At 37.4% G+C, this 11,427-nt stretch overlaps 1 protein-coding gene across 5 annotated transcripts in view; it reads left to right on the forward strand.

Annotated features, from left to right (window-relative positions):
* The window catches only part of ANKIB1 (ankyrin repeat and IBR domain containing 1), an 89,009-nt gene extending 80,295 nt beyond the window's left edge, over positions 1-8,714 (forward strand). For 3 of the 5 annotated variants that reach the window (XM_054637813.2, XM_077174793.1, XM_077174801.1), the window contains exons 17-20: positions 342-393; positions 3,371-3,482; positions 5,060-5,193; positions 5,541-8,714. In XM_054637813.2, coding sequence (XP_054493788.1) covers positions 342-393; positions 3,371-3,482; positions 5,060-5,193; positions 5,541-6,293 — 1,051 coding nt within the window. In that variant the 3' untranslated portion in view covers positions 6,294-8,714. The remainder of the gene's footprint in view (positions 1-341; positions 394-3,370; positions 3,483-5,059; positions 5,194-5,540) is intronic. The other 2 variants (XM_077174809.1, XM_077174804.1) reach the window with 2 other exon arrangements.
* The last annotated feature ends 2,713 nt before the right edge of the window (positions 8,715-11,427 follow it).

The raw sequence follows: 11,427 nt of genomic DNA on the forward strand, positions 1-11,427 counted from the left end.
TGTTGCAACCTAAACTGCTTCCCCATTTGTGATATATTAATGATCAGATGTCATGGCTTCCATTTTACTTTTTTCCATCAAGATTGTCACTAAATCCCTGGTACGCTTCAAAACTCTTTTAAGTATTTTCTAAACATATCAGGCAGTTTTGGAATAGTCAACAACTTAACTCTGTAAGGTTTTCAAAATTAATTTTGAATTAAGAATTAAGGGGGAAGACTTGTTAAGTTTAGAGAGCTACAGTTGCCCTAGTTTTCAGATTTCAATAGGTTTTGAAGCTCTGGAGGTTTTTCATATTTGTTCTATTTCTAAATTTGATGGTGTATCTTTCTATTTTATAGCTTTGCTGGTGGAACATGGGATTGGGAGTATTTAGGATTTGCATCCCCCGAGGTAAACTATTTCTTTTTAATTTTTTAACTTAGTTCTGCATTTGCTAGAAACACAGGTATGATCACAATCTGCATGAAGAGCTTCCTTATCTTGAGTCAAAGCATTTCAAGTTGGTTAAGCTTTCCATTTCATTTATTTCACAATAGAAGGAAATATATATGTAGGTAATTGTGCAATGACTATAAATAATGCTTCTCACATGGATGTACTTATCTAAGGTGGCATTAGGCAACCTTAGATATTTCACATTCATTTTTCAAGTACAGAAGCAGTTTTAAAATTGAATATAAACTGCTGTCTGTGTGTTGGAGAGGCTTAAAGTAATAAATGTATGAAATTATGTAGATTACTTTTGAATGCAATATCAGTTCAGCAGAATTTGACAAAAAGTTTATGAAATTTCCATCCTCTGTCAAAATCCCAACAAAAACATGCAGTCGTACTCCTAAATATTGTTAAATATTTCAAATATTTATTTTTATTGTTAGGTATTAAAGCAGGATGGAAATTGCATACTTAAGTGACATTAATTTCTGCTACTTTACCAAGAATGAAAATTATAGTTTTTAATTCATATTCTATGACCTGTATATGGGAAAGAGTAAGTAGTTTTTGAGACTCTGCTCTAAAAAATGAGGAACTTCCTATAAAGATTTCTTTATCATCTTAATTTTTAGTTAATGTTTTGAGAACATTAGATTAAAGCATTCAGTCAGGAAGGAAACTTCATTTCAACATTTCCTTGTTTGCTGTTTTCTTTCTAGCTAGTCATTGTTAAACATCCTAGAAAACTCCATGTACTTTTTTCCATATATTTCCTTTGCTATTGTTGGTGAGCATCACGCTGGTGAGAACATGGCTCGCTTCTCTACAAAAAATCAGCTGCTTCTCCTATCCAGTTCCTTCCTTTAGTCTTTTTGAAATAATCCCACATCTGACAACATCAAACTCATTGTGATGTTACTATATGATTGATTGATGTTACTGATGACAGTGGAACTGGCTATGAGAAGAAGCTGGTAAGAAATGTGTTGAAAAGCTGTTTAGCAGGAGGTGCAATTGCAGCTGTGCTTAGATGATCTGCTTATGAGTGTCCATGATTTGCCTAATGTGGCACTGTGTGATGCAAGTTGGTTTCTTTGCCATGTAGCTATCACGAATACTTGCAACCACCTATGCTAAAGGAATTTTATAGAATTAATAATGGTCATCTTTGTTAATTTTAGTGAATTTCACTGCAAAGTATTTTACATAGAGCTGTATTTATTGCAAACAAATGAGAACTAAGATCTGGTGTGATGAATATATCTTAGTGTTCAATGATCACTTCCCATGATTCCTTTTCTGATTCAGAGTGATAAAATTATATCTATTTTTTAATAATTCAGTTATATTATTCCATATCAAGGTTTAATTTTCTGTTGTTTGAGGCTCTGCCTTGCATTTAGAAAATCCCTGAGATCCCTAAAAGCTGGAAAAACATTTTAGAGAAGAATCACTTCATGTTTGCTTTGTTTCTTTATGGTGTTCCATTAGACTAACAAGCATATACTACTAACTGCTGTTGAAGACAGAATATTGGCCTAAATGGACCTTTTGTCTGGTCCAATAAAGCTACTTTTTGATGTTCTCACAACTTCCATGGATAAAAATCTACCCACACCCATGATTTTGTGACTATTTCTTTTGTCTTGCCTATGTCATTATGAGTAAGCACTTGGTCTGAGAAAGTTCATGGAAGAAAACATACTCTCCTAATACCATCTACATTAATAAGGTCATTGTGTAAGACAAATAGCACTTCTGGATTTAAGTTTTAGGTACTTTAGATGTTGAAGAGTTAATATAGGAAAGGAAAACTAATGATACTGTTATCTTTACCAATTTATTTGGCCAAATGAATCCTTTGGATTACAGATTTCCCAACTTGGAGCTCACAGAAATAAAGAACAATATTCTTTTGAAGAGGAGAGCGAGTACCTGTGTGCACAGTTTTATTGCCTTGTGTGTAGGAATAACTGAAATTACACAAAGTGGTGCCTACACAGGTTTAATGTCAGCTGGACATACCAGAAAAGATATCTGGAAATTTCCTTTCAAGCATAGAACTAGTTCCTTCATATTAGGAAAGATATGCAAATTGATCCAAGTATTAAGATAATTAGCCCTTGGGATGTTAGCTTGATGTGGTCAAGAGTCTTTTCCATAAATGTAAATGCTATATGAAATGTCTAAGCACACACAATATGAGAAAATACAGGCTGTGGGAGTTCAGATCCATATGGTATGGCTCATTAGCAGCTCAAGTTAAGCAAAAGTAGAGGAGATCTGAAGTAAAAATAAAAAAAATCCATGGAATAAAAATCCATCATAGACTTTCCAGTAGAAGAGTGTCAGAAGTGGCTTTAGACGTTCTGGAGCCATAGTGTCCTGGGGGCTCAGAGAAATATATCAAGTTCCAGTGTATGTCTAACAGCTTTCTGTTGTCTTTTCAAGGTTCTTTTCTACTGCCAATTGCTGGCAGCAGAGATTCTGAGATAATCTATTGGTCTAATTCACATCAGTTGTTTTTATGTTCTAAAATCAGTGAGTATGCATTTATTAAAAAGTGTGTCAATAGGTGCATATATAAAGTTCGGCATCAGAGATTTAAACAAGAAATGTGTTCCTGGAATTGGTAAAAAAGGAGATTGCAAGTATTAAAATTTTGGTAGTACATCTAATTTTTTTTTTTTTTTTTTTTTTTTTTTTTTTTTTTTTTTCTAATTCGTTGTTTTATAGATCTAGGATTACCTTGGATTTTTTTGTTATTTATGTTAAGCGTCGCATGATACAACTTGCAATTCATTTTTCTGAAAGCGGGTGATTTTATAATAAGCATATAAAATCACACATTTTTTATAAAAATGTGGTGCTTGTTACTCAGAAAAATAGTGCTGCATGCTGCCCTGTGTTTTGTAACCTTTGGTTTATGCAGGAATATGCTGAATTTCAGTATCGGAGGAGGCACAGACAGCGCCGGCGCGGAGACATGCACAGTCTGCTGAGTAACACTCCCGACCCCGAGGACCCCAGTGAGAGTACATTAGGTACGGGCCTCTCTGGGCTGGCTCCTTGCTCTTCCTGCTTCAGAAATCACTGCTAGTGACCACAGGGCCTGGTCTTCTGTGGATACACTTTAAAGAAGTTTCAAATACATTGCTGTATTTTCCAGGGTACAACATAAAGGCTTGTCTCTGCAGTTTTTTTATGTGATCTTAGAAGTGTTGTTGACTTCACTGTGGCTGCTGCTGTTCTAAAAGAGAATTTCATTGATCTCCCCACTAACAACTTCTCAGCTGTCCAGCGCAGGTTTGCTTTTCTGAAGAAATTCTAAAGGTCATTCATTCATACACAAGTCCTCTATACCAATGAAAAGAACCAGTTGTGCATAGAATGTAGAGGCTCCAGGCCTGTGGAAGAGCATCCTAAGGTTGGATTCCAAAACTCTGCCCAGAAGCTGTATTGGCAAAGGCAGCCAGGAAAGAAATTGGCCAATGTGACTTCCAGAGTGCTGCTCTTCTGAGGGCTGGTAGTGCAGTCCTTTAAGGTCTCTCTGTGACTTGGCTGTCTGGGCTGGCTCAGTTCTGCCAGAACCTTAGCACAGGTACAGAAATAGCTTGAACCCAAATCATACTGTGGCACTGTTTCTGCAGAGCTGCCAGTCTGTGTGCTCAGTCTCTCTGCCCTGCTGCACAAACTCTCATTGCTGTGTCTCAGGAACTTAAAACTTAGCTTGTTCTTTAAAACTAAGAGGAGAGATCCTTTTTTGAGGAGAAAGGATCACATGCATCCTTTATTTTAGAAAAAGTAATCAAAATTTTGGTGAACTTTGGTTCTTCCCTATTACAAATAAAATGCAAAGCTATTTTGTTAGCTGAAGGAATAGATTTTGACTGAACTCTTGGATATAGTACTGATGGCCAAGTACACGCTGTTAAAGCATGCAAGAGATTATTTTATTTCAGTCTATCACATTTTGAGTTTTGGAGTGGAAAATTCCATTTTCCAAAGTCAAAAGATTTACATTTATTTTTATTACAGAGCAGTTTTTTTCTGGAAGCACCATCTTACTTCTATTTTTTGTGGCTTTTAAGAAAACAGCAATGTCAGTAATTGCTGAAGTATTCCCTAACAACTCTACTCTTAATTGTGCTGCAATGTTACAGCAAAGATTATTATAATGTTAACATTATAGCTGAGGTTTTGTCTTTGAACAGAGAAGCAGGCAAACGTGATTTGTAATCCACCTATAAATGCATCCTGTATTTGTGTCCACATGCAGTAATTTTCAGGGCTTTCCATAGATCATGTATGTGCCTTAGAAGCATTTTGCCCCTTCTGCCCCTGCTCCCAATGGCATAGCCCATGCTTTCAGAGAAGGGTATTGAGGGCAGAAAGGACAAATGAGCCAGGGAGTCACTCCTAAAACAGTGAGATTGGTGTTTCAGCACTGTGTAAGAGCTGATGGGAAGGAGTGGTTTGGATTCTTTCATTCAGAGTGAATAAAGGAGTAAAATTGCACAACTGGAATCCAAAGGGAAGTAAGACATTCTGTCAGTAAATCATAGCAGAGGAGGCTTCCTCACTGGTTCTTCAACCACTTTTGTTTTGGTTGCCCAAACAGACACTCAGGAAGGTGGCAGCAGTAGAAGACATGGCACCTCCATGGTGAGTTCAGCTTCTATGGGTATTCTGCACAGCTCTTCGCTTCATGACTATACCCCTGTCAGTCGCTCTGAAAACCAGGATTCTCTTCAGGTATCTCCCCCAATCTCTTTTCCATTCTCTCTGCTTTGCTTGCTCTCCTCTGCTCTGCCTTTCTGTGTCACTTTGTCTCTGCAAATTTTCTTAATTCTTCAAGGAGAAAGGGAGAATCTAGGACAACAAATTATACATTCACAATGGTAAGAACTGCTAAACAATCACTGACGTAACAATAGTTAACTTTTAAATTGTGTTGTCAGCTCTGTTGGTAAAAATTGATTCTGATAAAGGACATGTAGGAATAATGAATGAATTTCAGATTGAGACAAAATTGCTATTCATCCAAAATATGTAACAAGATGCAAGTTTTATTCTGAGAGCATCCTTATGTATTTCCACAGGCTCTGAGTTCTCTGGATGAAGATGACCCAAACATCCTGCTAGCTATTCAGCTGTCCTTACAAGAATCTGGCTTGGCCATTGATGAAGAAACTAGAGACTTTCTAAATAATGAGGCATCTTTAGGAGCAATAGGTACCTCTTTGCCTACAAGACTGGACTCTGCTCCCATCAGTATAGACAACCCAAGGGGTGCTTTGAGCAGCTCTGAGCTGCTAGAACTTGGTGACAGTCTGATGAGACTGGGTGCAGGCAATGATCCCTTCTCAGCCAATCGTCTTCACTCCCACCCCTGCAGCGAGACAAGAAGTGGATTATACTCAACTTCAAGTGATGCTGATTCCAGCAGTCAAGATCCCAATACCAATGAAAATCTGCTTGGAAATATTATGGCCTGGTTTCATGACATGAACCCACAGAGTATTGCCCTGATTCCTTCAACAAGTACAGAAACAGATGAGGAGTCACAGCAGCCCAGCACTGAAGATGGGTCAGCAGGGCAACCAAATCTTACAGACACAAGGCTGGAGCCTCAGGAAGAGCATGCACTGTTTGAGGATGCACTCAAAAATGAAGGCAGAGGAACCCAAACAGAGGAAAGCACTTCTGAAGAAAACATTATTCCAAGAGAAACAGTATCACAAATTGGTGATAGTAACAGGGAGATAACAAGCACCCTAGATAATTCAGGAGATAGTTCAAGTCAGACTCCTCAAACCTCAAGTGAATGGACTGAACACGTGCATCTGGTATGAATAAAAACTAAATCTGGAGTAAAAGAACGGCAGTGACAGATGGTACAGTATGTGGAGCAAGCATTATGGAGGCTTTGATCCACATAATTGCAGCTCAGTTGTAACCACTGACGTAACAACGGATATTTAGGAGTTCCTCTTGAATTGCAGTTCTTCATAATGATGTGAACCTTTCAAGGAATATCCTTTGCATTTAATTAGGTAGTATTTGCCTTTTGCTCTCAAGAGAAAGGAATAAGTAGGTTGTATTCCACATTCCTAATACAATGCAGCATCTGTTTAGCCTTAGGTTGATGATCCTTAACTTGAAAGTATGGATTAAAGGCTTACACTGATTATTTTGTTTGGTTTTCCTAAGAAATAGTTTATTCCATTTTTTAGAACTCATAATTTCACCAAAATAACATCTAGCAGTTCATTTGCATTTTGGTTTTGTTTTCCATAACTTTTCCTTAGTAATTTTTCATTTTTGTTAGCAGTGTGAACGGAGGTATTTAATGCTTCTCTGTAGTACTGCTCCAGGAACAAGTTTTAGGGGATATTCTCTCCCTTTAAAATCAAAGATTTTTTCATGTCTATTTACAGTCCAAATGTGCCAAACTGTGAAAAGTTAACTGGCAGTAGCCTAATGAAACAGTGCAGTGTTACCCTATCCAACTAATTCCACAATTCTTAGCAATGGAAGAAACCACTGGGTAGCATTGCATCTCCAAATTTAACTGGCATGTGTTGCCATGGTGACTGCATTTAATTAAATGTAGCCTGTATCTTAAGTTAATAAAACCTAATGCTGCTGTTAAACAGTTATTTTAAATATTAAAATACAGTGAGTTAGCAACAGCTATGCTGTATTTTAAGAGACACTTTAATGGAAGTGCAATCATAGTTCTTTGTTTTCATAATTCTACAAAGCATTTTATGCACTAATAGTGCAATTACTTTTAATGATAACATTTTATAAAAATATAGGAATACAGAATTTTCATATATTAGTCAGTCCCACAATTAAAAGATAACACATCCTGCTCAACATGTTACGGTGCCTTTGCCTAACCCAACTGGATAGTTGCCACAGTTAAACAAGTAATTCAAATTCAGTGTTTGTTCTGGAGTAACTATGCTATTAATTGCAAAGACCTCCATAAAACCACCCATGGCCTTGCCTTTACAGTAAATAACTAAACGTTCAGTCAGTGTTTTTGCATATAGAAAACACTACTAGGTATTTGTTCAATTGCACAATATTCATTTGCTGTGTGATTACTGTTTAGTGTAAGAAAAAAAATAAAATTTAAAAAAAATACAAAAAAACCTTTTCCTAGTTGTTGTACCGTGAAAAACAAAAATACTGGTTTTAGATTTGCTTAAAAGCATCAATCTACAGTTAGTGAGATACAATGGTACAGTATGTAATTACAACTAGAATAAGTTGTTCAAATGGCTGTTTTAATTACATATAATCAAAACTTTTCATAACATGAGCAAATTACATACACTCCATTTTAAGTTTTGCTTAACTGTTACCAGGGATTTGTTGATATGATATAAAAGTTTATTACTACTGAGTGTGTATAGGCAAGTGTCATGATAGCAAAGTTTATGTATTGATTACTGTGAGTTCAAGTGAGTGTTTTGGTAACTAATTCATGCAAATCCAGCTTTGGAACCTTGCAGTTACAAGGTTCAGAGTAGTAAAAAATGAAATAAGAGTATTTTACCCTTACCCCATAAAAACCTTGTCCATTTTCAAGCATCTTTAGAGAGAATGAATTAGAATAGTCTAAATAATTTTCCAACTTTTCCTCTAGCCACCCTACTACTGACATAATATTGAGCCTTTGAAAAATACCTGTAGGTATAAAGTCCTTCAACTGAAGTGGTCCTTCATGAACTGTCATCATGAATTGGTCTGAAAGTTGTTTAACTCACATAGCTTCCTTGAATGGTAATTTCTGAATAGAAAGATTCTCACAAAAAGATTGTGTATTGCATTGAGATGTCTTGCAAAGTTGCAGTAAGATATGTAAGAGTGCTCTCTGTGAAGATAGTGAAGTTTGTGGGTTCTGGTTTTATGTAATTTGGTTAGGTTGTGCAGTATATCCATTGTTTCCGTGTTACTCTTATGAGCATGAAATTAGACTATTAAATTTGTATTTTCTTGGTACTTATTTTAACACCATAGTCATTGACTTTACAATTCAAAAATAAAAGTTTGGCAAGACTATTTTGTAAACCTGTTAATTTTATAATGTAAAAAAATTACTCTAACCTTGAATTGTTATTTGCACTTTCATAGTCTATACTTGATACATTCCCACTTTATATACAGGTAGGATACTACAACCATGTAGATGTTTGGCCAAATGAATGCTGTTAATAATATGTAAAATTCTTTGATTAAACATTTATTACTTAAACTAATTCCGTTCTGTCTCATTACATCTTAGACTTACTGTAGCAGGTCCTTGAGACTGCTGACAGACATTTGTAGGGTATGTTCAGTACTGTGCCAGATTAGTTTGACACCATATAGTAAGCTGAATGTTTTGATTTGTAAATATAAAGTACCATCCTTAAGCTTTGAAAAAAATCTAAAATAGATTTCGTCTTAATTGCTACAGCCATGTTTGCATTTGTTCTTTGTAGAGTAATGCCTTGTCACTACGAGTAGTGGTGCTAAAGAGGGGGGAGTAATTTTTGTGAAAGATTCTGTTAAGCAGTGTTACTTAAGTGCCACTTAATATCCACTCTCCATTGTCACCTGGAAATTCCAGAGTGCCTCTGTTACATTAATAGCACTAAACTATTTTGTTCATTGTTACAGTAATGTCATCAACCTATTCCACCAAACATGCCAAGATCATGGAATTGCAGACTGGTTTGGGTTGGAAGGGACGTTGAAGACCATGTTGTTCCAATCTTCCTTCCATGCACAGGGACGCCTTTCATTAGACCAAACTGCTCAGAGCTCCATCCCCCCCCAGCCTTGAATACTTCCAGTGATGGAGCATTCCCAGCTTCTCTGGGCAACCTGTTCCAGTGCCTCAGCACCCTCCCAGAAGGCATCCCACTGGACTGCTCAGGGAGGGTGGTGACAGTGGAAGCCAAACATGGACACAAAGATAGCCAGTTTGTTTACAAGCAATTGTCTGGCTCAAGAGACAGCTTTAACGTGCCTTGAAAGAACCAAGTGCTCATGGTCATTTTATGTCATCTCTGCCATTCCTTTACCTACCCACGTCCATCATGAGGCCCAAAAACCAAAGACCTCACAACATCCAGGGTGAATTCCTGGCTCTACTACAAGCTCGAATGAGTAATTAAGACCCAAAAGCAGCAAAGACAGATGCATCAGTTGTGGCTCTGGGAATTAAGGGAATACAAGCTGCTTTTCTCACAGGAGAGCTGTTAAGTACAGAACCTTAGAACAGAACCATGTGGAAATGCAGCGTGCACTAGTCCATTTATACCCAATTTCATGCATTTACAACACAAAGATTTCTGGAGAAGCAGTCCATGTGCATCCTCTGCAGCTGACTGTGGAACAGTGACACACACATAATAAGAATAAAGGATTCTTCAGCTGTGAGCCAGCTGACTGCAGGGTAGCAGTAAAAAGCTAGGAGGAAGCAATGCAATTAAATTCACTGCAGAACAATTCAACTGCTGAAGCAGGAAATGAGCAGTGTGTGCAGATTTGCATCACTTCCAATAAAAACCACTCTCACTGAGAGCTCCTGAGGAGAAATGGTTCTGTACTGACAGCCAGTGTGTCTAACACAGTCCCCCTCCACAGGTGGAGCCAACATTTTATTTCCTCCACTTCTTTGTGGAGTCTACATTGGAGGTTTCACAGAGCAGGGGTGGGTTCTGGTAACTCCCAAGGGCAGCCCTTTCTCTTACTGGGGTAAAAATAAACTGAAAATACACATTAATTGGAAGAAAACATTTACTCTGCAACTTTAGCTGAGCTTACACAGTACAAAATGCCTCAGCTGCATCAAGCACTTCCAGTGAGGCCTCAGACTGAGTCAACCCACTCCAGCTCCAAGGACAGGCTAGTTCTGTTAAGGAGAATCGGGAAACTGAAGAGGATCCTCAAAATTCGGGATTGACATTTTAAGGCTTGAGGTTCTCTGGAAAGAGGGTACTTTACTTAAAAGTCCTGAGCCCCACCTCTCCTTCTACCCATAACTACCAGGTATTCAGCAACTCTCAGAACATTTCAGCTGTTGCCAAGATAACAGACATGCTGGGTGTAATTTCTGACAAAACATCCTAACCACAGTTCTTTGTGTCACCTTCCAGGTGAGGCAGGGATGATCAGACTGCACTGACAGCAATCCATGCCTCTCTCTGGCCTTACACAAGGCCAACAGAATAATCATACCAAGAACACTGTAATCTCAAGATGTTGTTTTACTGTGGTTCCATTGAAATCACAGAACCACACTTGTCAAGAAATACTAAACTAAAACTTTTTGACAACATAAAAATGGTTGTCTAAACCATTTTTTAATTATCTTAAACTACCACCTCAGATTAGATTTCTTAAAGCTTAAGCTTTATTCATTTGGGGGTTTTTTTATTCAAGTTATAATTTAAAAGAAAGAATAAGCACAGTGGGTAAGTTATCAGCAATATACAGTAGCATATTTAATTAAGAGTATACACGTATATGTAATCCACACACATTCTATATTTGTGACAGAAAAGACCCTGCACATGGTTTCAGAAAGACCAAGGGGTTAGAAACCAGGAAGATGGTAGAACTGGCGTTGAAAAAAACAACCATTGCAATTTTTATTTGCTATCCATTAACAGTAAATCTTATTAAAATTCACAAAATAAAAACCTTCACAAAGTATTAGATACTTATCTGGACAGAAATGGACATTGTCACTCATTTCTAGCCTGTTTCTAGGCAGACTGGTGAAGCTGTGCCAACATGATGGCAGTGAGAGAGGCCCAGCAGTGGAGGACTGCTGAGGTGGGTGCTTGGGAACAAAGGCAGGCAGAAGCTGCAAAAAACAAAAGTGGTGGGAAGAGCTTAAGGGCTCTGAGAGATCACTGATCTGCAAAATACAACTACAGAGAGATGCATTAAAGAAAGAGTAAACAAGAAAAAATGCAC

This window comes from Agelaius phoeniceus, chromosome 1 (assembly GCF_051311805.1).
Source record: "Agelaius phoeniceus isolate bAgePho1 chromosome 1, bAgePho1.hap1, whole genome shotgun sequence".
Lineage (NCBI taxonomy): Eukaryota > Metazoa > Chordata > Aves > Passeriformes > Icteridae > Agelaius > Agelaius phoeniceus.